The sequence below is a fragment of the Pholis gunnellus genome (genome assembly GCF_910591455.1).
Source record: "Pholis gunnellus genome assembly, chromosome: 5".
In the NCBI taxonomy this organism is placed as follows: Eukaryota; Metazoa; Chordata; class Actinopteri; order Perciformes; family Pholidae; genus Pholis; species Pholis gunnellus.
Window position 1 is genome coordinate 22561180 of NC_136531.1, and position 27450 is coordinate 22588629.

Genomic DNA, 27450 nt, shown 5'->3' on the forward strand with positions numbered 1-27450 from the left:
TCTCCGCTCCGCCTGCATCGTGGTGCTCCACTTGGAAGTAGTCGGTCCACTTCTTAACTGAGCATCGCGCTCCGTGGCTCTCACTCTGTGCATGCGCAGAATAACTATCCAAGTTACACACAGTTGAAAGAAGGCGTGAGACAAATAACCCTGAATGCAATAAATTGCACCATCGGCACCAACATTGCAAAACGTGCAATGTTGTGATATTGTGGCACATTTTTTTTTGGAGACATTTGAACTGTTCTGCTCTTTGGCAGTTCGTCCTTTAGACGGTTTATAGCTGTTTGAAGGATGTAACATATATTCATAAAGTGCTGAGTTAGACACCCAGCCCTAAGTTAATCACCTATTGCAGAGTTGCTTGTATTGTGTTCCCCGTCGTTCTCACGGGCAAAACGTCGTCATGGTATTTTATTTTGGAAAGAAGACCAAAAGCATTACACCTAATGTCTCTCCCTTTCCTCCGTCCCTCTTCCACCCACTGCTCTTTCACTCCTCCGTGTTTGTCTCCGTCCTGCAGCGTAAAGCTCTCACGACTTTGCTCTTTCTATCCTAGCGATGATCAGCTTGGCCCCCGTCATCAGCGCCACCGTTGTCGTCGTCATGGTCCCTATATCCCCACCAGTTCAGCCCGTAATCCTCTCTAAACAATCCCTCATAGCCCCGATTCACCATTAGCTCGTCAATAAGCCTAAATAATCACTATCAGTTATTAAGGAGCCAAAGCGGGAGGATCTGCGGCTGTTAGCCCAACCCAAGAGCTAATAATAAGGCCTGACTGGGCCTAACGCCCCAGGCTGAGCTGCGTGATTTCTGGCAGAGCATTGACCGGCAGCCAGCCTAAGCTGAAACAGTCTGACACTGGCTTATTGATCGCGTGTCAGGGAGCAAGCAATGATACACTGTGTTTAGTGAACCCTAAACACAGCATGTCGCAAACCTTTTTTTATTTTCTCATTGACCATATCTCCTCCCCCCCCCCCCCCTCCCTCCTGCCTCTCTTTCTGCTCACTTTCTCCCAAGAGAGAGACAATCAGCGAGGGCGTCAGTAGTTTCACCGCAAGGCCCCCAAGTGGATTACATCACCGCCTCTGTTAACGACGCTGTCTGTCACGAGCCATCAGCATGTTGTTGACTCCATACAGTCGTCTGCTAGACTTTATTTGAATATTGGAACCAGTTGTAACCAGTCACAGAGAGCCACAGGCCACCTTGTTATATCAAGACCTTCCCCTCAATGAGATGCATTGGATTTTGATTATTGGCAGGTTTTCTTTCTTTCTTTCTCTCTCTGTGATATAAAGAATGAGCAGTCTCTCTGGCGGTAAACACCATAAGGACACATCTGCAGGATTGTGAAACAGGATGTGGAATTGAGTAACCTATCTATATAAACCCTGGGACGTGCATACTGTATTCTCATCCCCTTTTTCTGCCAGAATTTCCTCCATAGGCTCGAGGAGAAAGGGCACGCAGCTTTGATATACACAAAGGGAAGTGTATACAAAGAAGAAAGAGCATATTGATTTCACAAATTAGGTGTAATCATAAATGTTTGCATGTCGTGGAAAGTGGGGCGAGATGAGCTTGCATGCGCAGAGGGAGGCTTGTGGAACAGAAATAGAGAGAAACTGAGTGAGAAGAGGAGAGGAGCAGACAGAGCTGAGCAGTGATTGAGAGGGAAAGAGAAGAATTAAAAGAGAGAGAGAGAATAATGGAGAGAAGGGAGGAGGATAATTGCAGGAAAGGGCGATTATTAGTTCGTCACCATTCCCATCCTGGAGGCTCTGAGACCAAGGCCGTGGATAAGTGAAATCATATGGCCTTCTCATCGCGGAGCAGAGAGAGAGAGAGAGAGAGAGTTGATGAGCGCAGTCGGTTTCAATGTAGCAGCTAACATTCATTCAACGGCGCTCATTAACACAGCCAGCCCGTTTATGCTATGGCCCATATGGCTCTGCGAGTGTGCGCGACTTTACTTCCCTCTGATGCACAAATCTCTTTATCTGCACGCGTTTGTTTTGTTATCGAGCTCAAGTGCAATGGAGAGGGAAACGCGGTGGTGTGTGAAACAGTCGCGCCGTACAGTAATGTGCCCAAGAAATAATTGGTAATAAAGTTTGCACGGTGGCACAGAGCCAGGAGAAAGCCTCATCGCTACAGTGAACACAACCTGATCAGGATAGTCAGCTTAAACACTTAATGTGAAGAAAAAAAAAAGGGATCAGTGCTTTAAACCTGCAACTGGCGCATGATTTCACACTACGGTGCACTTTTAAACAGGCGAAAATACAAGCCAGTCATGTAGCACTGTAAAAGTGTGTTTTGGAGTCATGAGCTTAAAAGGACATTCATTCCTTCATGGAAGGATGAATTTCCTACAAACATGTCAGCATACGTTTGTTTTCCGTTCCATTTCATCGGTTCTCTTTCATCAGGTGTCTTTTCCCGTCAAAGAAGGACCAGATGACTTGTTATAATTATAGAAAGTAGTATGTGGCGAGTGATGAACTGTAGACTGTAGATTAACAGATCACACTTATAATACATTTGAATACAGTTATGTACTGGTTGATTGCTATATACAATACAATACAAGCTTTTCTTGGGCCCTCATCACTGGAAGGCCAGTAGTTTGTTCACAAGTTAAGATAAAATGATTGTTTTTAGTTTATATGAAATCTATTGTGACTTGTATAACCCTTGGGCGGGGATTTTACACACAATGTGAGAAAGACACTTGAGAGTTGTTTTCTCTGACAGTAACAATACACTACTGTCATTGTATTGACCATAAGATGTTGTACTAAGAACAGACACAGTGTAAAAACCAACAACATGCAGAAGTGGAAATGACTCGGCCCGCTTTTATGAGTTTGGTGGTTTTTCAGAGCGCTTTGCTGCCATAAAATGTTTTGCATGTTTCGTGATGAAAAACATACCAAACACAACAAACTACTGCACGGGTGCAGCCAATGAGAGGGAGGTCCATCATAAAGTCTCACCCTGGTCTTGCATAGGAAGAACTTGCAGTCGGGATAACATTAAATGAACAAAAAGAACAGAACAAAAAAAGAGTAAATATATCAGCCTCGTCTTGGAAGGGCTTCATCTTGGTCCTGACGGATGAATGAAATAAACAGAAAAACATGAAACACTGCTTGTTCCGTCTCGAACCTCCGGCTGTGGGGCCCTCGTGAAGTCTTTTCTTTATCGTCGTCTGCCATCGCCTGCTCTCTGCTCACTGTGAAGGTCGCCGGCGGAGCTGCAAAACCAAAGATAACCCTAATGCACATGTAAGCTCAAAGCAGCCACTTAGCTGGGATATTTACAGCTTTGTGGAGAAGGCCCTGTCTGAGGGAGACTCTTGAAAAAACAGAGAAGAGCCGAACGGCGAAGAGTAATGATGTGTTTGTTAGAGATAGCGTGAAGAGTCCCAGGCAGCAGAGCGCTGTGTCTGTGTTCTTTAACTCAACCCTTAACCAACTTATGCAAAGCGGCAGGTTGACTGATAATGTGTTTCTAATTTAAGGCAAGGGCCTGGGGGAGTGTGTAACACACATGAGAGCTGTCCAGTACAACCGCTGTCTTGTAATGTTGATTCATGTGTGCAGCGGTGTGGTGATTGAGTGCCCTGTGACATTGTATATTTAGAGACAAATGTGATTTAAAGGATCAAAACTAGCAATGAATTCCTACTAACAAGTACTTCCTGTGCAGCCGAAGCTCTGTCACAGTTCTTTATTGTTCTTCATAATGTTCCTCATTATGATGAACATGGACATTGTAGTTTTTTTTTTACTCAATCTGACATACACTGCTGCCGCAAGTACTCAGAAAAGCACCAAATGTTTCCCAACTATTTTAGGAAGAAATAGATGGAGCTATATATTTGTGTTATATAGAAGTTTATATTATATATATCAGTAGTCGGGAGCTTTAATGACAGTTTGTCGCTGGTTGCCCCAAAGACAATTATGTAGAAAACACAAATACAACAGAAAACTACATATAGAAAACATTATTTAGCAATATAGTTTAATTCTTTGCTTTCGGAACTGAAAAGAAAAACAACACAGAGAAAGGCACATCAAGTCGTGCTTTATTACTGAGCGCTTTCAGTAAGTTTACCGTAATCCTCGTCTTAATTAAAGAACATGATTAAGTATTATTTCCACAAATTAACAGCTGGTAAAGGTTTTATACCAGCCCACCCGCTCACAGCAAAAAGCCGTCACACTGCTGCTGGCATCAATCCGGCAACTTTTCCACATTCATTTCAGCCACAAGACGTTCAAGGCCTGTGGTCATCTCACACCTCCCCACAACCATCTCTCTGTCTGTCTCTTCTGTCTGTCTGTCTCTCTGTCTGTCTCTCTGCCTGGCCTGTCCTCAGCCAACCCTGAACAGCTTTATGTGCGGGTTTGGTGGTTTTGGGAGCTGCTTTGCTCGACATCAATCCAAGCCGGACAAGTGAAAATGCCTTAAAACGACTGAAATCCCCCCCCAAAGCTGATAGTACAGGATAGTACAGGCTTATGTGTTCCAGCGGGATCTAGAGGGAGTTAGATAGAGAGCGGGGGAGAGAGAGAGAGAGAGAGAGAGAGAGAGAGAGAGAGAGAGAGAGGAGCTGTTCCACTGTAGAATTCAATGGAAATTTACATAAAAACAACATATAACAAAACAAAGTATCCCAGAAACATATAATGGCGGCAGGAGTGAGAGGAAAAGATGAAAAAAGGACAAGAAAGAGAAATAAAATGTTGGAGACAAAGCGAGGGTGGTGGTAAGATATGAAGAAATGAAAAGCACATTTTCATTATTTTATCCCGTCACATTGAAGCACCAAACTTTCCCTACCCCCCCCTCTCTCTCTTTCTCCCTCGTTTCCTTCCATCTATCTCCATGTTTATTTTCTTCCCTTCCAACTTCTCTCGCTCGTCCATCCATCTCTCCTCCCGCCCTCCCGCTCTCTGTCAGTTAGCTCATGTAAACTTTGCTTTCCCTCATTGTTTTTCCAGGGGAAAGTGCCTCTGCTTTTGATTAAGCCCAGAGCCCCGCTTTAATACCATAACGCCCCCTCCTCCACACACACACACACACACATACTGTACCAACATCATACATCATATGTTGCTTTGCTGTTGAGCAGCCGAGTGGTTTGGCTTCTGCAACCAGAGACTGATTGACTGCCTGTATGACTCTTAAAAAGGAAGCCCCCTTGTTTGTTTGTGCCTGTCCATACTGTGTATATATATATATACACACTCTGAGAGATGAAGGAATACCCAGTTATCAATGTACAAGTATGCATCTACATACAAACACACACACACACAGGTGCTGGTTTGGGAGGTGGACAGCAGCGGCACCTGTCTGCCAGCTGTTTTTTGTCCCTTGGGGGGTTGCAGACGTCTGACTGACAGGTGAGGAGACCTGGGGCTGAGAGCCACAACGCAGCTGGCCTAGTCCAGATGTAGAGGAGGGACGAAAATCCTGTGAGAGTGTGTGTATTTTTTAATTTTTGTTGTAGTGACTGCTGCTTTTGTTTCGTTTTGTGGGAATACGTATTGTGAACGGGTGAAATTGACAGGCGAAAGCGTGGTCCTCATTTCCTCTGTGCTTTTGTTTCTGTCCTTTCTTTTATGCCTCACTTTTTTTGTCATTTTCTAAATACCTCATGCACTTCTGTTATTCATCTTCTTTCCTCTCGCTCAGACTCCCCTCTTCATAATTCCATCTCTCCCTTCCTTCTCCCCGTTCTGTCTCTCTCTCTTCTGCTTCTCCCTCCTTCCTCTCTCTCCTGCTGTCCTTCCTTCCCTTGTTGCACTCTCCTTCCCCGGTTCCCTCCATCTCCTCTTTTCCACATAAAGCTGTTTTTCATAGAAGCCCATGCAGCCTGGAATAGCATTCCCCCGGGCGCTGCAGGGTGAAACACTAGACTTTTCTGAGCCCCAGCCAAACAGATGCTGGCTCTTGGAGTCCCACCAGAAACAAGCCTTCATGCTCTCTCTCTCTCTCTCTCTCTCTCTCTCTCTCTCTCTCTCTCTCTCTCTCTCTCTCTCTCTCTCTTTCTCTCGCATGCTTTCTGTCTCTTCTCTCCCCTTTTCTGTCCCTGGTTCCTGGTCTTTCTCCCTGGTCTCTCATTCTCCCAACACTTTCTCACACTCTCTTCTCTGTCCGACTCTCTGCCCGACTCTATGTCAAAGGCAACATCTCGGTGTCCTAATCACTTTGCAGAGTGTCGTCCAAGCCGCCCGATGTCTGGCCTCGAAAGGTCTGCTCAGCCTCCGCTCCGTCGAACTTCCCCTCGTCAAAACTCCCTTTGTCAGGTGCCTGTCGCTTTGGTGCCTCCACTTTTGAGCAAAGGCCATGCGCTTGGAAACAAGGGAAGCAGTGGAAAATTGGGGTTTTTCTTTCTCTGACTTTCCTTTTTCTTCTCGCCTTTATCCACCCTGAAGTCTATACTCCTACATTTTCCTTCTTGCATGTCTTTCCTTACAATTCTCGACCCACTTCGTCTCTACTTTTTGGCAGAACTTGCTAGCCTTCACCCCCCCCCTTCCACCCTCCCCTTATAGCTCCTTCCTCTCCTTTTTTTTTCCCTCTCTGCCTTTCTTGCTTGCTCAGTCTTTAAATTCGCTTGAACCCAGGGACCCCGTCAGTTACGTAAATGGGTTAAACACAGACACACATGTGCTCACATACTGTATGTACACACCCTCATGCCTTCATGTACAACTGCTCTTTTCACCACACCCACACGCACGCACACACACACACACACACACACACACGCACGCACGCACGCACGCACTTTGCTATATGGCCAAACTTGGCTTTGCAGCTTTTGGCAGGCGTTCAACTCTCCCCCGGTCTCTACTATCGCTCACTAGCTGATGCAGTGTTTACACGAGCTGCCAGTCACAACCAAATCAAAAGCTTTTCCCTCTGAGCTGAGAACAGTTGGGGGCCGAGGAGGTATGCCGTGAGCGGGTATCTTAATACTGAATTGACTATGGCCATTTCGGCTGCTGAATGTAGGCATTTGTGTAAGTGCTGCTCTGCATCCACTCGACCTCACTAAAGCTCGCTTTTTGATACCGGTCCTCCTCAGGGTGGAGCTGACTGATGACTCCTGACACTTTAAAAAAAAAAGAAAACTCTGGTCTTAAGTGGCTTCAGCGGCGTAATTACTGATGCCTTGATGGATTGAATTATTTTATATCTCGATCATTTTACATCTGGTCCTGACAAACCAGCCATTCATACTCGGCATGAACCCTACGAACCCCGGAGTACGTAAGCCTGTTATAAGGTTATGTAACATATTATGGTGGCTGCACCAGGCATTACATCACTGGTTAGATTACCACGGGATCAGGTCCGCTCACACACGACCCCAGCACACACACACACACACACACACACACACACACATACACACACATACACATTGCCTCCCATTTTATAGCTCTATATACAGTGTGGATAAAAGCTCATGTGTCTGTTTAACGAGTCCTGCTCATAACAAACAGTGGTATTAATGTTTTTTTTGTTTCTGTTCCTGAGAATCAGGCGTGCGTGCGTGCGTGGAGGCTCTACCTGTATGTTTTGGCAGGCTTTGGAAGTGTTTTTTTCCCGTTGAATTTTATTGATTAGGGTCAAAGGCAGAAGCTAAGCAAAGCACTGTTAATATGGATTAACTGTACAGCGCATTCAAAAACTGTAGTCCAGTTGCCGTGTGGCCAGTCAGATATTTTGTGTGTGTGTGTGTGTCAGCTGGGGTCGAGTACGGGGATGATGTGCGGGGTGATTGTGGTAAGGAGGTGAATTAGATTTAGAATTAGAATTAGTGAGGAGACAACGTTAAGCGGGATGGGCTTACAGGCTAAATGCTGCGAGGTGATTGGGGGGGGGGGGGGGGTGACCCTTATATAAACATTCTTACACACACACACACACACAGCGAGATCAATCAATAGATAAATGCTCGCCGTTGGTCTCCGCGTGGAAAGACTGAGGACAAGAGTAAAAGGATGGGGGGAAAAAGAAACAGGGCAGACAAACGAGGACACACACACACAAGTGTTCAGTGTGTGGTGTGTTAGTGACTTGTGCTCTGTTGGTACACACATGCTTTGTCTGTGATCCAAACTCTAAAAACACTGTGGGCCCTCTGTTGTCTGGCAGAAGCCGCGGAGTCGCCCGCAGGTTGTCTGCCCAGACTGAGTGCTCTTTTTCTGGGTACAGAGCGTGAGGACGGCAAAAGTTTGTGAGAAGAAGACTTGTGTGTGTGTGTGTGTGTGTGTGTGTGTGTGTGTGTGTGTGTGTGTGTGTGTGTGTGTGTGTGTGTGTGTGTGTGTGTGTGTGTGTGTGTGTGTGTGCACATATACATTTATCCGTTCACAAACACACACCCCAGGGATGCTTTATTTCCCTTTCCTTCTCCCACTCACTAAATCTCTCTCACTCTCTCTCACACACACACACACACACACACACAGTGTGTGCATTGACCCTGTGTGACAGCGATGCGGCTCCCCGGTGAGTGCCTATACCACTAGACAGATGGTGGTCTGCTTTACTGTACATCTACATCCTGATTGGTTTATCTGCTTGTCTGTATTGGTGCCAACTTGTTTGTCCGGACTCCAAGCTGTTGGGAGTTCTGGTAGCTCTGAGGGTTACCACTATCACCATTTGCTGGATTAGCTTGTTGACATTGTATGTGCGTTATTATTTAGTCTTTCCTGTAGAGTGACTCTTTCTCGCGTATGTTAGATTTCTTTTTCGGGCCATCTGTCCCGTCCTAGAGCAGTGTCCTTCTCTGTTACTCTATTACTAACTCAGCATGTGTGTTGGAGCATTAGATGCATGCATAGACTGTATGTAAGGAATGAACGTGATGTCAGCCATTGGTTTTTGAGAGGCTGAACTAAGTAGAACCGACGCTGAAGAAGACATTTTAGGCAACCAAAAATGTTACAATTAACTTTCATGAACTGAAACCTCACTGGGAAAGGATTTAAGTTTTAAGATGAAAACAGGGATGACCACACCTGTTAATCACGAGGTAGCCACGCCCTAAAGCATACCCTGCTTTATGGTCTATTTTACTCTAAGTGGGATCATCATTTATTAAATGAACATCCTGCTGTTATCAAGAAGACTTGGAACTAGTGATTGGGACCATAAACATGTTTACAATGTTTACTGAGGTGATAAGTCAAGTCAGAAGTAGAGTCATTTTCTCATAGACTTCTATACAATCAGACGTCTTTTTGAAACCAGAGGGTCGCCCCCTGATGGCCATTAGAAAGAATACAAGTTTAAGGCACTTTTCAGACCCGGATGTTGCTGCCTGGATGATCTTCAACATGTTCATCCATGTGCGTGTAAAACTTTTTAAGCTCAAGATCAATATTAAGTACTCACCCATTACAGATACACACACACATATTCCTTTGAGTGATTTTGTCTGCAAGTGCTTTATTGTTGTACCCCATTTTTTTTAACGGTATTTATGGACTCGTTTTTGGGTGATGCCTTTAGAAGGAATTTCCTGGTTGAATGTTTTGCCCGAGAATCCTCCAGCCTGCTGTTCATGCACAGCCCCGTTTCATTCATTTAATCTACATCCATGCACACTTACCATTCACCTGTGCTTGTGACCCTCAGCTGAATGAAAGATCACATCCAGGCAGACACAAGCACATCCTCACAGGGTCGGCCATTGGTGAGACTGACTACTGGGTTGACTTCGGGCTCGCCGTGGCGCCTGGCTCCAACTCCCTCACATGACCTCACCCTTTGCCCCTCACCACTCTCCCCATCTGCCCTCACCCGGCCGTACAATGGACAATGAGTGCCTCAAGAGTGTGTGTGTGTGTGTGTGTGTGTGTGTGTGTAACGATAACCAGCTCTCTTTCATCTCTTACATATATTGTGTGTTTGATCCATGAGTCCATGAGGCAGACTGGTTAAGATGGCAGCTCAGCTCACTCAAGGGCACAAGTTCACTGTCTCCTCTGCCATTTCCCTGCCAACTCTTCTCCTCTCCCTTGCTTCCTCTCTTCCGCCGCCCTCCCACATTCTTCCTGCGTAGCCTTTAATCCTCAGTCTGCGTAGCAACACTCAGACACACCAGCATGCACACCGACGCGCTGGTTTCGAACGCACACGGCCGCCAACGCGATCGCATATTGACATGGCACAAAATGAGCGAACGTCAACCTTGTCAAACTCCGCTTTCATTGGCTCATGCGATCTGACTTCGTGGCTGTGATTGGCCAGTGTGTGTCCACACCCCCGTATGCACACAAACTCACACACCCACACACACATACACATAAGCACATTCAAACACACTGTTTGCTCTACTTCCTGCGTTGAGCTGTCTGGCTGGCATCATCTCCAGCTACAGTGCCAAAGGGTCAAAGGTGACCACCGCTTGGCAGCACTAGCTCCATGTCCTTCCGCTCTTCTGTGTGTGTGTGTGTGTTGTCAACGTGACAGCGTGACCTCTTTGATCATGTTCGCTCCCCTGGAGTTTTCCCCCATGTATATATTCAATATCATATACACAGTCTTTATATCCTTCACTGTTTTCACTCTACTTGCCAACAGCTCCTTTCCTCCTCTCCTGCTAGCATCCGTGCTCCTCCTCTTCTTTTGATTCCCCCCCCACACACTCACACACCCACCTCCCACAGCCCTCTTACTTTCTGCCTCCCACCCTCCCTCTGTCCTCTTGGCACAAACTGACAGGATTGAGTCACTTGGATTGTTCTTACTTCCCAGTGAGACGCATATTGTGTCAGCGTCCAGCCCCTCTGCGTGCTGCACCGTACAGCCCTGAAGGGAGCAACAGCGTCCAACACCTACTGTATGTAACAGCGGGTGTAAGTGTGTATTGAAATTACACTGTCGCATTTCTTTTTAAATGTATGACTTCATTCTAATTTTATTGAAAAACTTATTTTCCCGGCAGAGAATAATTTAGATTATGACTTTTTATGCGTTCCCAACAGAACAATCATTATTTTCAGATGCGCTAAAACAGAAGGATTCTGCCTCTGCTTTCATCGTTGCATTCCTCCTGAGCAAAGAACTTAAGAGATGCTCTGTAATTGGGTCTCTTGCTTTCCAGTGCAGCGCATTCACCCAGCTGACTTACTGACGTATTGTTATGTTCATAAAGTGGCACATTTGCGCCGAGTTTTCATTGAAGTGTTCCTCGGGAGAAAAAAGACTTGGCTGCAGGAACAATGTTTGTTATCACGGTTATCTCAGTGGTGCTTTTGGAGGATTTGGCAACCTTGCTCAGTATCACTTTGTGGGTGTGTGTGTGTGCACGCGCGTGTGTGCATGTGTGTCTCTGTGTTGAGGATGTTTTCTCACTCTTATCGACGTGTCCTTGGCTGTGCAAGTGCACCAGCCTTCTATTAGTGTAATTCACTTTCTTTTATGTGACTTGAAAAGAAATGCAAATAGCTTGGGAGATAAACGTGAGGAAAAGAAAAAAAATAACACTCTACACAAATATAATGTTAAATAGGGAAGGATGCGGGCAGAAAGCAGGTGGTCAACACGTCATTCATTTAAAAAAATGAATGATGTGTTGCAAGCAGGTCGATAAATACAAATAAAGAGACACATGGAGTGTGATACAGGAAGAGAGACAAAGACGGTTCCAGCGCTAGAACATGGGAGAGGCTTACCTTAAAGCACCCCTCTACTGGCCAGACAGGAAGTGTGTGTAACAGCCTCAGCACAAAGACCCACAGTGTGTATCTGGGCCAGCAGGAAGAGGGAACCGAGGGAGGAGAAATCCAAGTCTCAACACAGGCCTTCCCTCGCTCCCCTCGCTCTATATTCAGCTCTGCACTGCACTTTCTCCGCGACGTGTTCGGCTTTCTCTTTTTGCGAAGCTGCACTCAACTGCTCACTTCACTCCAGTCCTCTGAAGTAAATCAACACTGTGCAGCGTTTTACACAACTTATTTTTCATACTCTGGTGACCCCCGTGAGTCTCCCCTGTAGCTTCTTTTCTCCCTGCTTCCTTCTTGCAAAGTTTTCCCCTTCTTTTATTGCTCCCCTCTTCTGTCGCACACAGTGCTATATCTTTTTGTTTTCATTTTCTGACCGTGCTCTTTTTCTCTTGCAAATCCCCCCCCCCCTCACCCCTCCACCCCCAAGCTCACACATCTTTCTATCTCTGCACCCTTTCTGGTAGCTTTGCCCCTCTCGAGCTGCCTCTTTGTCTTAACGGCGCTCAGCTCCGGTTGGAAAGTGTCAGGCTTTTTGATTCGAGACACTTTCATTTGAAGGCGATAGTGTGCACGCTCCGTGTTGGATCTTTGCTATCTGAGGGCAAAATGCAGCAGGGATAAGCTCCTACTCACATCTCAATAATATTCACGGCTCCATATTTCACTTTGATTTTATTCATGTCACATCTCTCTCTCTCTCTCTCTCTCTCTCTCTCTCTCTCTCTCTCCCTTTTCATCTCTTTGTCTCCCTTTTCTCTCCATTTCTGGCCTGCTTCTCCCGCACAGTCTAGAGAGTGAAGTCTGAGCTAGCTGAGAAGCCTGGCCCAGGGCCTTGTTGCTTTATTTGCATTTCACCATGCTCTCAATGTGCTAGGAAAATGCCACCTGGTGGCGATAACCTTGTACTGCAGCCACCCATTCCATGTGTCCGCCTCTGATGTTTCTATCATGTGGGAGCCGCGTAGGTTTCCTCCTTTTCCCCTTCTCTTTCCCTTTCCGGCCTTTGTGCAGCTGTATTTATGTGGGCTACGCAGAGACACCGGTCCTTAACACGCTCGGGCCCCCGCGCCGGTTGACGCCTTTAAGCTGATTGGAGATGGAGGTTGACAGGGTAATAATGCTGGTGTCAACACCGCTTACAGGACAGTTATATCAGTATCAGCTCAGCGGGGGGGACGTTCACACTCTGTTAGGCTGGGTCGTGAACCGTGCTGGGGGCCCCCAGCCTCAGACACACACACATGCAGTACGTTCAAGCTTCTGCTAATGAAGCAGCTTAGACGCACATTAACGCAAAATGCTCAAACTCGCATGCTGAACACAAAATGCAAATGTACACATATTCCTGACATGTTCTTTTTAACACATCCTCGTGATTCCGTGTAAGTGTTACTTTTTAAAGCAAATTCTCTACGCGTTAAAGAGATTTATATATTCAAATTGAATCAACTAAGTCGGGCACACTTCATATCAGAGCCGTGTGTGCTTTCTCTCCCTGACACGTGTCAGCTGGAGGAGTACATTTGTACAAGTGTGTGTTTGCATGTTTTTTTGTGTGTGTGTGTGTGTGTGTGTGTGTCTTCTTGTCTGTGTAAGCAGGATTTTTGCTCCTTGAGCCCTAGCGGTCCTTCAGGACTTTTGAGCGGCTGTCCAAAAGCAAGTCTTGTCAGCACGACTCCAAAGCACAGAATCCCATTTACACTCGACTATCCATATTAATTATGAATCAGAGTTCTGTTGGAGGCCTCTGTTACCGCATTGCATAGCAATGATCACAGTAACCAAATGGAGATGCTAACAGGATCGCCTGTCTACACAAAAGGAAATTACCACATATGAAATATAATGGAGGCTCTTGTTTAGTTTTGCATTAGAGCTTCTGAATGAGTTCCACGTTTGCTTTTATTTGACTCTCTGTCTTAGGATACACTTAAATGAACAAGACACGCAGAGGAGAGAGACAGTGGATTCATTCTCTGCTCAGGTAGACATTACTACACTATATCTTGACATAGTAGTTGTTTTTTATAATTCTGCAGATTTTTTAGGTCGTTATTCCACACGTCAAACTTTCCCCCTCTGTCAGGACAAAAATACTTCTTCTGATGCCATTTCAATCTTCACAGCTTCATCTTTCAATATGCGTAACCGAGAACAAGCTGACGAGCTCTTAAATACTGGCAAGGCATTGTTTCACATGCTCTGATTTAAGGAAACAAGCCATGGCACGAGTGCGGATACTAAGTCCATGACTCATTTTCAGCTCAATGCAGTAAAGTGGCAGAGGAAGGCAACATGAATGAAAATATGTTAAACTGTTTCATGGGAGCACCCTTTAAAGGAAAAAGAATAAAATGAACTTGATCTAATGATGGGAGTTGACGATCAAATCTTTACCGATGTCGATGTCATTGGGACATACAAGCCTAAATTAGGAGAACCCAGTGACAAATCCAACATACAGCTAACGAGAGTTTTACTCACACTTGTGAAACCAGGCCTGATTCATGCACACACACACAACAGTGGATTCACACATCCTGTACTGTTCATAACTCTCATGGGAAGTCATTTTACACCTCTCTGAGTAAGCGTTGGCTTACTTTAAATGCCACAAGTGAATGAGTTCACCCTTGATTATGCAGAATATATCTGTTTACTTTTAAGCCTTTTAACAAAATTCTGAATTGCTTTTATTTGACTTTTTTTTCCTCTTTTTTTTTTACCACATACTGTAAAGTAATGAAGCCCTTAAAATCTTTGTAATTGGTATACCTTGGGTTTTCATGCGCTCTTGGAATTTCCCAAAATTAATTTTTATAGGCCATTGGGTAGGCTAATTTAATATAATCTGCCCCGTTTTGGGGATTCTACCTCTGGGCCTACAACCTCATAATTAGCCTAGCTTATATTGTAGCAGCTTGGGAATACCCTGGCGACTTCACCAAGCCAATAACTTTGGATAAAACATGTTTGGAGAAACAGTTAGGGACCCAGTTTTAGGAGGCCCTGTGTAACCCACGGTTGGGTCTCAACCCAGTGATGGAGACGCATTATGCTGTGTCGCTGTGTCACACAGGTCCACAGTAATCTGCATAGAAGGAGCCAAGAGGTGATGGTGGGGTGAGGATAAGAGGATGAATGGAGAGAGGGAAGAACAACGGGAAGGAGTGAACGGGATAAATAAGGGGGGGGGGGGGGTGCATGGGCATCCAGCCAGCCACATACCCTCCACTCGGCACCCCACCCTCTCACTATCACCCCCTCCGCCCATTCCCTGCGAGTTCATGCATGCTATCTCGACCCACAACCCCCTCCTTTCCCCTCTCTCACACTTTCTTTTGCTCCTGTTCCCATCCTCCATGCTCCCAGCCTTGTAATCCCCCTCTCCCTCCTCCCTCCATCCTCTCCCACTCGCTCCCATCCTCTCCTCCTCCTCCCCTCCATCTCTCGCTTTTCTTCCCATCCCTCCCCTTCGTCTCTCAGCATCCCTCTCTCCTGGGTCTCTCTCGCCGTGGTGTGGTGCTGTTGGCAGAGCGTGGGCGCAGGCGGCACACAGACGGGAGCACAGATGGGCAGCAAGCTGCGCAGGGCGGCCAGGCACACCTGCTCCACACACACACACACACACACACACACACACACACATACAGAGCCCTACTCTGCCACCTCGCCACACAGCCTGCCTGGCACAGTGGCACAGTGATACAGGGACGCAAACACAAATACACACGAGCATACATACATACAGACATACATTCATTTGTATATCCATACGTACAAACGTTTGTGCATACATAGATTATATACTATGCAAACAGTAATACACACGTTCCTATACACACATGCAATACCGAATTTCACTTTAGATTTTTTTTTATATTTTCCTTTTCTTATAAGATTTCAAGTTTCACTAAGTACTTAGAAGTTTATGCTTTCATTTGTAAAGGTCACATTGGCAGCATTACTGTGTGCGCGCACACACTTACGCACACACACACACACACAGTAGATAAAGAGTTGTGAACACTCAAACAGAAATATACCCTCATATGACACAGACTTAAATAATTAAAGTATAAAACGGAAACAAATATATATAAATAAAATAAAAATAAAATAAAAAATAACGTCCAATAAAAGAGCTGAGTGAACATCTGTGTGGGATAGCCGGGGGGATTAGGAGGGTTTGGAACATTTTAAGCGCATTAAGGATTAAAAAAAGGTCAGAATGTTTAGCAACATACCGATAAACCTCTTAAGCGAAACCCAATTGGGAGGCTGTACCGCGTTATCCTGTGTTTTGGGGAGGAGAAGAGAGCAGAGGAGAGGGGGGGGGCGGGGGGGGAGTCGAGTTGACATTTGTTCCAACAAGGAGGGAAATCTCTGTGAACCGTCTGTGCACATGCATGTAGCTGCACATATGGACACACGCTGGTTCGATGGGGCCACAGAGCACATCAGCTCACTTGTTGGTTTTGTACAGTGTGTGTGCTTATACTGCACAGTCGCTCACAAATGACCAGCACTGTTTATGCATCTGTCAAACAGTGGTGCGCCACTGCAGGGCACACTTTTACATTTTTTGACCTTGACTTTTACTTTGGTTTTCATCCCATGTTTGTAATCAGCATTCAGCTCGAACATTTCCGCACTCGGAAAAAAGCAATTTGTTGCATTTTGGGTTTTGTCTGTTATCGTAGGGTGCATGTTTGAATGTGTTTTAATCTGGGGTTGTTGTTTTTTTGTTGTTGTTTTTTTAAGTTCAATGCTTCACTCCGTCTGCTCGCCACGAGGAGTGACAGACTGGAAAAATCTGTCTGACCCCTGTCACCAGTCGGTCAACAGCACAATCTTAACAGCTCACTGAGCCAAAACCTAATCCACAACTGGTGGATGGATGGTGGCTTGGTTGGTTGGGTGGTTTGATAGACAGGGTAACAGTTATTCTTTTTTTGGGGGGGGTTCTGACCCTGGAGATCAACAGTACAGCAGGCAATTAAGGGGAACAGAGTAGAGTCAAGAGAATGAATAGAAGAGGGGGTGAGGCTTGAGAATGATTCGTTGTGTTGGTTGAGAACAGGGATGGAGGCGCTTATAGAAGACCGGATGAGAATGTCACCATAAAACCAAGAAAAAAAGGATGAGAATGCAATCCAGATTGAATTAATGCAGAGGAACACCACAGAAATGCACGCCGGATGTCAGAGGGATGGTATGGGATCGTGAGAGGGAGAGAGCACCCACAGTGGGGGGTACAGCACTGTGTGTCAAGGCCATGGTGACTGGGGATATGTTGATTGCGGTGAGGGTCGTGAGATTTGCCCCGGAGTTTGCAGGGAAACTCTGTAATCAGCAACCAATGACAGCAGCCGCCACGAAGCTGCAGCCACAAAGAATCACTACAGTGAGAGAGCAGACTCCCAAAAAACTCACCACCTGGCAAGCCTCGACGTATCAACTTGCCATGTGCTAAAGGGCTAACATGTGAGCAAACATTTGCTCATATTTCTTGCTACTTGTCAAATTTTGGTTGAATATCAGCGCAGGTTTGGTCTGCCAACTGCTACCAAATCGATCCCAGTCTTTTCATCTTACTGGAACTGGATCTCGCCGTCTCCACCAGCCACTCGTTTATATTGGCTCCGCAATACAGAGCACGCTTTAGTAGAAGCATGAATTTTCAGATGTTTTTTATTCATATCAATTGCTGAAAATGTGCGTCTTACGTACTCTCACTTGAAAGGTGTTTCACGCCAATTTCACATTGGTGAGTGCAAGTGAGGAACTGAGCAACGAACGAAGCAAAACAAATCTTAGTTATAGAATTGTGTTTAAATCTTAACGTCTGACTTGAAAACCTTTAACAAAGTTGGTGGGGAAAGCCAAGTTTCTGCTCATGCCTGTGGCACCCCATTGCCCCAAACTGTTTCATCAAGATCGACTCATACACTGAACCACGTAGAGTCGCTCTTGCCAATCCAGTGGCGGGTGGGACTGGGGCTTAGTGTAAAACCAGGTGAAACAGGTGTCGATGACTGATGCGCAGACCCGAAAGGCCCAAAGCACAAAACACTTTTTTAGAGGAAAACCTCAAATGTGATGGTTCCAGTGTTTAATCACGATTGCCAAACAGTTGGTCATCAAAAATGAAGCACAGCCTTACATGTGCTTCTTGTTTCTATTTGTACATCGTCGGGTCAAACAGTGGACACTGTTAATCTGTGTGTATTTTTGTTTTAATGCACTGGTGTGAAAGGTTTGAGGTTAGAGATGGGCTTGCTGGCGGTGGAGGTGGAGGGGCATCCAGAGGGGACTGCAGGACTATGATTGGGGTTGCTGAAGGGAGGGCTTTGGGGGGCTGCGGTGGGAAGATAAGGGGCTGGATGTGTGGTTAGGAGGCTGGGGAGGGAGGGGGGGGGGGGCTGCTGTTGTAGGCAGCAGCTGGCAAAGCGGTGATAACCAGCAACCAGACCTCCTCTGTCTTGCCACCTTCTCCCTGTCCTCTTCACTTGTCTACCAAGCTATATGATGCACTGTTGGACTCCACAGCGACACTGATTTCCAGTGAATGATGTAGTGCTGCATTGTAAGTGCAGTGTTAGTTGATTAAGCAGCCTGAGCTCAGAGAACTAGAACTGTTGAAAGCTCTGGTTTCTAGCAAGGAATGAAAAAGTAGTCGTCGTGGTGTAAACCAACATGTATCCTCCCGTCGTCCGTACTCTGAGAGCCGATGCGGTTTTGCCGCTCGAGGCCTCGGGGTGATGTTGAGGACAGCTATCAGTGTCACTGCCACTGCACATGTTCTCCCTGACAGTCTCTTATCTACCATGAGCCTCAGTTTTCACTCTTTGGTCTCTCACACCTCTGCAATAGCAGAACATGTTGGGGTCATGACAGGCCAACAGTGAGGGCAGGATTTCCAAGTGCAGGGGTTTTTCCTGAAAAACAATTGTCCTCTGTTACTTAGTAAGATATACAGTATATGATTCCAAAGTAGGGGACATCATGGAAATGTAGTCCCCAAATAAAGATAGCAAGTTGTTCATGGTGTTAATCTGTTATCGTAAGAAGATCTGAACTTATTCTTTTAGCTGTCGAGATAAACTTTATGGGACTTTGTACCATTTAGCAGGTGTTAAAAACAATCAACTGATTGCGTAGCATGAATGTAGATATAAAAAAATGCTGAAACCAGATGGCATTGGTTCTGTCAGCAGATCGATACAATCAGACAAACACAATCCACATTTCATAAGTAAAGAACATTAAATGCAGGGTTGGTAATCCTGAGAAACTAGCAAGAGTACCCTAGATTTGAGGAAATACCCAGCCCAGTGTTGCCAACTCTCCACCAATGATAGTAGCTAGCAGCACTAGCGCCAAACAATCTAGCAAGAAATTTGCACAGTCGGCAACACTGACAGCCCGTCCCTTTGAGCCTGATTGGACGGGCTAATTATAGTCCTGCAACAGACACAGATACCTTATTTCCTTCTTTCTTTTTGTCAGAGATTTGACACGTTGATTGCTCTCAGGATGCAAAGAGAATTTCCGCAGCGATATTACCAAACCTGCCTTTGCGAAAGCCTTGAAACATAGTCAGTCGATATGACAATAGAGTAATAAATACCTAATAGAAGCAGGCGTTGCTAAAGGGACTTCTTCTTCTTCTCTTATGTGACATTTGTAATGTGAGCCTCCATCTGTGATCGTACGTTCCCGTTGAAGTCTTGTGGCAGCAAAGCGTACCCTGCAAACTTAGCCGTTGGACTCAGATATCTCTCCAGCATACTGCGCATACAGTAAGGTGGCTGTGTGTCTACCCAGTGCATGTATGGTGTGAGAAATAGTCTGTTTACAATATTGTAGAGCCCTGTGGTGAAATACTACATGACGGCAAAAGGTCCAGTGAAGTCAGGTTGTTTTTCTCAACAGCTTTCATTGGCCATCATATATGTTTACTCTTGAGTGTGTACCTCAGTGTTTGTCCACGTAGGAGTGTGTGTGTGTGTTTGAAAGTGTCTGGGTGCGTGCGCGTCGGGGGCGCAGCCTCGTATGTTTGGAGTGAGTGCCGTCAGTTAGCTGGAATGTGGCGCTACCGCCAATGCTAAGATGGCTGCCAAGCTCTAAGATGGCTGCCAGGATTACACCCAGCCAGTGAGAGAGACGGAGAGGAGCGGGAGATTCTGCATGAGAAGAGAGGGGGAAAAGAGAAGCCCTCTTTCCTTTTCCTGTGCTCTTTCTTTCTCCCATTCTCGCCCCTCTCTCTGTGGATAAGCAGTGTTTCGTAGGCAGCGAGACAGGTCTGTTATTGTTTCTGCTCAGTAATCTGTGGCTTAGTGTGGCTGCAAGGCAAGTGCTGCTGGCAGGAGTCCGTGTGCTCTGTTATCACCTACAGCCTGCAGATAAACACCTCCTTTAGCTAGCTTGCTAGCTAGCCACAGCCTAGCAAGGCCTGAGTGGCTGGCGGGTAGCATTAGGGCCCCCACACCACACCGGGCCTGGAAGTGGAGCGCAGTCTACTCACCAACTCGTGTCACGTGGTCACAAATACAGAGGAAGCACATGCAGCTGCCCAGCCTGTGTTGTATATTCATAAACATACATGCATACACACGTTTTGACATCTTCTTTTTTCACATCCCGGACAAGAACACACCGTCTGTAGACCGACTTTTCTCAGCACTCATGTTACAAAAACCTCCTCTCGCACCCTCCTATTTCCGCCTGCAGCTCCTCCAGGTCTAATTGTGGCTCTTTGTTGCCAAGACTTGGCGTGTTTGTGTCTGCACATGTGAGTGCTTTCGTCGACCAGTCATAACAGGTGTGTGTGTGTGTGCGTGTGTGTCTGTGTTGCTCTGTCATTTGATCCCAAGAGGAAGAGTTTTGCCTCAAACAAACTCCCAGCCAGGAGTGGCGTGGTCAGCCTTCACCCAGGGTCTGTGTATGTGTGTTTATGTGCTTGTGTGTGTGTGTGTGTGTGTGTGTGTGTGTGTGTGTGTGTGTGTGTGTGTGTGTGTGTGTGTGTGTGTGTGTGTGTGTGTGTGTGTGTGTCCATGCAAGGATTACAACATGTATTAAAGGCAGAAACAAAAATTAAAGAAACAGCTTGAGAGAGAAGGTTGTGTGGGTGTGTGTTCATGTATGTGTGTGTGTGTGCAAGGTGCTCTGTTTATGCAGACGAAATCCCTACCAGAAAGAAGGTATTAAATAGGATTAGGGCGAGGAATATGATTGCGTGGTTAGATACTAAAATGCAGCACACTGTAAATCATTGCACCTTAAGTCAGGAGGGAAAAAGGGAGACGGGAGAGAACATTCTTAGATACAAGGCTGTCACACAAAAATGCGTGAATTCACACACGCGCACACTCACAAGATGTATATCATACTCCAGCACATACTGCAAGTCCCTCTTATTTCCTCTCACACCTCAAATATCACAGTCTTGGCAGCATGGACACATATACACAGCTATGATTCACAGAGACATTGTACACTTACCAGTATGTTTTTCATTATTATTTTTTTTTTCTTTTCTTTTTGTAGCATACAAACCGGATCCTAACCATTTGTCTCTTTCTCTTCTGTCCCCTCCCTGTCCCTGTTTCTGTGCAGAATCCGGACAATCAGACAGCTCCAGCCAACAAGGGGACACAGACATCAAACCACCGCCCAATGGTAGGTGCACACACACACACACACACACACACACACACACACACACACACACACACACACACACACACACACACACAGATCCATGTCCAAACACTGTCAAATCAGCATAACAGAATTGATTCCATCATGCTTATCAGTCTTAACATATTCCAATTATGGATCCAATTAGCAAACACACTCGCACAGATGTTGATCCACAAACATAGTTGCAGATGGTCGCCCTCTCAAAGGGATGTGATTTTTTATTTATTTTTGTCTTTGTTTGAAACACAAGTCCATTGAATTTCTGATAGAGTGCTATTTTTTTGTGCCTGTGTGTAAGTCCTGATCACATGCTCTTCTGCACAGGGCACCTGAGTTTCCAGGACTGCTTCGTCACCTCAGGGGTGTGGAACGTGGCAGAGCTGGTCAGAGTGTCGCAGAGTAAGTAGTACAAGTTGTATTATTTGTTTTCTGATTGGGAATAAAAACTGCAACAAAAACAGGAACCATTTTGATAACATTCTCATATTGCACAATCCGGGGTATGCATTCCAAGTGTATGCAGGCACAATGATACACAATGTAATTGTATGGATGATTATTTTCCTCTGTATATACATATCTTCACTCATTTTTCTTCCTGCCCCTCTTTCTTTTATTTCTCTCCCTGTCAGCACCCGTAGCCACGGCGTCAGGTCCTAACTTCTCATTGGCTGACCTGGACAGCAGTCCCAGCTACTACAACATCAACCAGGTGGCTCTGGGGCGACGCTCCCTCACCTCCCCTCCTTCCACCAGGTACACTGCCCCGACTCTTGATTTCCACGCAGACAACAGTAGTGTACGGGCGTTAGGAGATGCATGCTGCTCGGTGGAAACACCAGTGACCATTATACAAGTCCAGCTGTCCGCCGTTAGTCGAGTCTAGAGACCATGTGGCAGTAGCAGTGCTACCTTGGTATGTGATTCGCTGTGATGCCAAGGGCAGACTGGAGGGAAGTGTGAAATCACAGTAATATCCGCCAACCGCATATCGCTTCGTACCGCAAGGATGACTTTACTGGCGAGTAAAGTGCCCCGTTTCATTGAGCTTTCTCGCTATGAATGGCATCTAGTGCCACAGTCCATTCCCAGTCTTGGAATCTGTCCTGAACCTCTTCATATGTGTGTGTGTGTGTGTCTCCCTGTTAGCTGCTCTCCTCTTTATGAATGTGTGATGCTCTTTCTGCTATTTCTTTATTTGTGTCTTTTTCTTAACTTGTCTCTTTCTCTCTTCTTACCTCTGTCGTCTGCTGTCACTTTAGGTCTGACGTGGAGTTGTACGCAAACCTTCCACGGAGGTAGTTATGAACACCAACAAACTAATGAGACACACGCACAGAAACACACACACACACACACACACACACACAGAAAGAGAGAGAGAGTCTTCCTGTGTGGCTGTCTCTGCTTCCTAACCTTTCTTATTGTTTCCTCCTTCTTCATTCAGAGTTTTCTCGTGCTGTGTCTGTTCTGCTCTTTACGATAGTTCTATTGTTTCCACTAAGATGTAAAGCCTCTTGAAACGTTAAAGTGCTTGTTTGTATGATTGCTTTTAAGTTATCAGTTCTGCAAGGTATTTGATCCTTGATCCATGCATTCCCTGCCATTGCATATTGAAAAGAAAATCATGCCTGCTCTCTCTCCCCCCCCCCTCTCTCTTTCTGCCTCCCACCTCATCCTCCCCCCGCGGCCTCAGCTCAACCAAGAGGAAGTCATTAGACGACAGTGAGCTGGAGAGCCCCACAGATGATGTTTTCTACCCGGGACGCTCGCCCGCTGCCAGCTCCTCCCAGTCCAGTGCGTGGCCCAACGACATGGATGCAGGTACTCCCACCCACCCCCACCCCTTTATCCAGCCTCACACCTGTCACCTACTAAGCAAGCATCATGAAACATTTTCACACCACCACCAAAGTCCAAACTGATGCTTCCATCTGACTTTGTCTCTTCTCCACACTTCCTACCTCAATCACCTGCCTTCCCTCTGGTGATCAACACATCCCTCAAAAAAAAAAAAACACCCACCCGCCTTCCTCTACCTCAGTCTGACCCTTCTACACCGAAGACCGCAGCTCCTAGATACCAAAGAGAGAATAACGAACTGATCATTTGTTGAGAAACACAAACATGAGGAGTGTTTTATTTATTTAATCATGAAAGGGGTGACTCAGATTGACCAGGGTCTATTAGTCACGGTGTCTAGCAATATGACGAAAAAGCAATTGAAGTAGTTTAAACATGTAACACCCTGTCACACATGTGAGCTTATAAACCATAGAGACTTGAAATATAAATGTTTAAAGTCACGATCTTTTCTCAGATTTGTCTCACACCGATTGGAATAGTCTCTCCCTTCAATGTTCAGTAAATGGGTTTTTAAAAAAAGCATCAACATGTTTTAAATCATAGTCTTGGCCTTCTTTTCTTGGTCACCATTTGTGAACACTATTACTATAACCTCAGAAAATTGAATTCATCATGGATAAATGGTGCTAAATTCTAACCGCCAAATAGCTCCAGACGTCGGGAATATAAATGCCGAGATGAATCAAGGATGAAACACCAGCTTACAGCAGCCTGTATTAAGGCTTTGTGTCGGAGTTTCCATTGTTTTGGCCACAACCACTATACCACTGTGATTCAGCTTTATGGACATTACCATCTTTATTCTACCGCCTCAGTAATCCCCCCCCCCAAAAAAAGAAAAACCCAATAACTCCAAGAGAAATAAAAACCCTCTCTTGTTCACTTCCTCACTCCCAAATTCACATTTACTCATCCTCAGCCTAAAGCCATAATCCCACATCCAGTTTATCTGTCAATTATCAGTCATCCACTGCCTCCATCATACACACATGCATTCACTCTCAACTCTCTCTCATTCTTTTATTCTCTCTCTCTCCCCCTATCTCATTGTTAACAATACCCTTCTCCACTTTCAGTGCAGCACCATTTGGCGAGTGTGCAGGAGAGGAAGATAAAACATGAAAACGATGGCGTGCAGTTTCCTTACCATGGTTAGAACAACATTGATTACACTCACTTGACATGTTTGCTATTTATCAGCCTTTTTGTAGCTCTGTCATTCCTCTCTGTATGTATGTATGTATATATATACATACAATGAATGTGCATATGAATCTGATATATACTGTGTGTGTGTTTATGTTTATATATTAGTTGTATGATGTCTGTGGTAAGGACAGTGGTCCCACAAAATGGGACTACACTATATTTGTGTCATAATGTCAGTATGTTTAGTTGTTATCAGATTGATTTCATTGCTGCTGATCTAAAATGTCATTTCCTGTGACGTACAGTCAGGGATGATCCTGTTCAGGCTTTACTTTCTGTGTGAAACATGAGGCTACACTTAGCTCACCTAAGATCCCTGGCTCTATCTCCACCCAGCTTTCATTGACAGATGTCACCAGACCAACGCTGACGACACCAACAGGCATATTCGCACGCTGTGCCCATTCTGCACATGCACAGCGATTCACTCGCGTACCTACAGACCCCCCCCCCCCCCCCCACACACACACACACACACACACACACATGCACACACAGCTACTCACACACTTCTAACCCCCCCCCCCGCCTGCAGACATTCGCACATAGAAGCACATGCTTATCGTGCTGCCCACCCCTGCAGGTGTTCAGGTGCCTGCCTTGCCTCCATCCCTCTGTCGTTCCATCCCTCCCTTGCTTCAAATCCCTCATTAAGACGCTTACCGTCTGTGGATCAGAGGTGTAAAAGCCTTCCTCCTGCTCCCTAGCTCTCCCTTCAACCCTCCATCCCCGTCTCCCTGCTGTCTAATTGAAAACGTGTACAGCAGGAGGGACCCTGGGGGGGGGGAGCTGGGAGGTAGAGAAAACATGTCAGAGGAGAGAAGGAGGAGAGAGAAGCAGAAAGCAGGCAAGTGGGAGGTGAGAGCGGGAAGACAGGACGACTTTGGCGGACTGGAATGGTGATAGCTAATGAGAGAGAAGGGTTATCAGGATGTGAACTAGAGGAGCCAAAAGCCCTGGTTAGGTTTTGCCCCAGTCTACTCGCACTCGAGCCTCAGCGGCTGCTCTCCTGCTCCCGCTCCACTTAGCTGTAAATGTAATTAAGAGGCTGCTCATCAGAGCCACAACAGAGGCTGCTGCACGCCTTAGCGCACCAGAGCCTCATCTTTTTTTTTTTTGTTCCTCCGTCTCCCACTCTCTCTCTCTCTCTCTCTTTTTCCTCGCTGTGTATGCGCACCACCCCCTTACTCTCCAAAGTGCACCACACACAGACGCGTACACCTCCTAATGAGTTTGGCAAATAGAGGTGTGGAATAGCGTGCAAATCTGGACCCTTTACCCAATTAATTTACAAAATCCAAGTGAAAAATTAGGAAGCGAAAAGCTTTTGTAATTATCAGCCGTTTCTCTTTTTTAATTTCGTGTGGGTTTGGATTTTTTTTTTTTTAACAGTAGCTAGCGCAAAACATGGTCCACGCCCGAGAGAAACCAAAGCAGGCAGGAGAGATGGAGGAACGGAGCGAGTAGAGAGTGTGTGATTTTGGTACGGTGTGTATCCGATTTTTTCCAAATTATCCCACCTGCCACAGGCAAAGCTCATGAGGGAATTCCCGTCAAGGCGGGGGGTATGTAAACAAGCAAGCACAAACACACACACACACACACAAGAGCACATACAAACAAACCAAGGGGCTTCTAACAAAAAAATAAAAAAATCAGACAGCACACTCACACACAGGTGTGCCTCGCCGTCTGTCCACAGCACCGTCTACTCCCCCTGACTCCCTCCATTACCAACAACACACACACACACACACTGATGTATGAAGATGCATCCATACATAGGAATCACACGAAAGCGGTTACTTTCGGAAATACACGTGATAGATTTTTGCACACATATCTCACGGCCCACTCACACACACACACACAGGCACACAGCTGAAGCATGGTCCCAGATGGTGTTTCCGTGTGTGTGTAGCCTTGGGATCCGTGAGGATGCTCGAGACATCTGCTCCACAGGGGCTGGAAGAGGGGTGGGGGAGGTTAGCGGAGGCAAACGAAACAACCAGGATTTCATATTAGATCCAAATGATTGTGAAATTTTCCTGAGACACCAGAGACACGTGGTGGTGGTGGGGGCCTTTTCTTGGTGCTTTGAATTAAATGTTACAGGCCCGTAGAGGGATACAGCTGGATGTGCATATGTGGTTTAAATCACCGGGGAGAGGAGATTTCCCTGACTTTCCCTCACTTGTTTAAACCACTATCTCCTGTCTTTTCCAACTCTATGTGTGTGTGTGTGTGTGTGTGTCTGTCTGCATCTATGTGTGCTTCAGAGGCGCATCTGGTGGCAGGCCTGTTAGTGCAAAGAGACAGAAGGGTCATCCTGGGAGCGCTTGATTGGTTGCCAGTGAAATACTAAGGCTTGCCAGGAGAGGAAACAGTGCAGTTGTGGCACACACACACACACACACGCACAAACACGCACACACAAACCAGATCAGGCCATTGCAGTCTCTGAAGCACCGAAATACTGTCTATCACATTCACTCTGTGTTAGTGACATTGCTCAAATATACAGATGTCAATCTCCATCTGATCTCCTCTTTGTCTCCTGCCTCTGATTTCTATACTTCAGAATTATTTTATACTTCCAAAATAAAAGCGCATAACTCCCTCACTGAAACCATGACTATATAATCTGTAAGGTTCTGGTTTCTTACACTTCCTTGCAACTTTCAGTCTTTACTCGCTCTCTCCCCTCCAGTGCCTCTCCTTGTCTAAGTCTCTGCAGAATGCTCTTATTTCCAGTTTTCTTATTCCCACCACTGTGACAGTGTCATAGCAATCACTGCTAACTAGTGGTGTCAGAAGTGGGATCGGGGTTGTCTTCATGCTTGGAATCTGACTGACAGTACAATACGCCCCCAGACTCCTGCTACAGTGG

The 27450-nt window shown here is 45.9% G+C and overlaps 1 protein-coding gene across 1 annotated transcript in view; it reads left to right on the plus strand.

Annotated features, from left to right (window-relative positions):
• The window catches only part of nfixa (nuclear factor I/Xa), a 109311-nt gene that overhangs the window by 64154 nt on the left and 17707 nt on the right, over positions 1-27450 (plus strand). Inside the window, 6 exon segments of the mRNA XM_079159336.1 lie at positions 21399-21461; positions 21810-21884; positions 22118-22241; positions 22748-22783; positions 23182-23309; positions 24428-24502. Coding sequence (XP_079015462.1) covers positions 21399-21461; positions 21810-21884; positions 22118-22241; positions 22748-22783; positions 23182-23309; positions 24428-24502 — 501 coding nt within the window.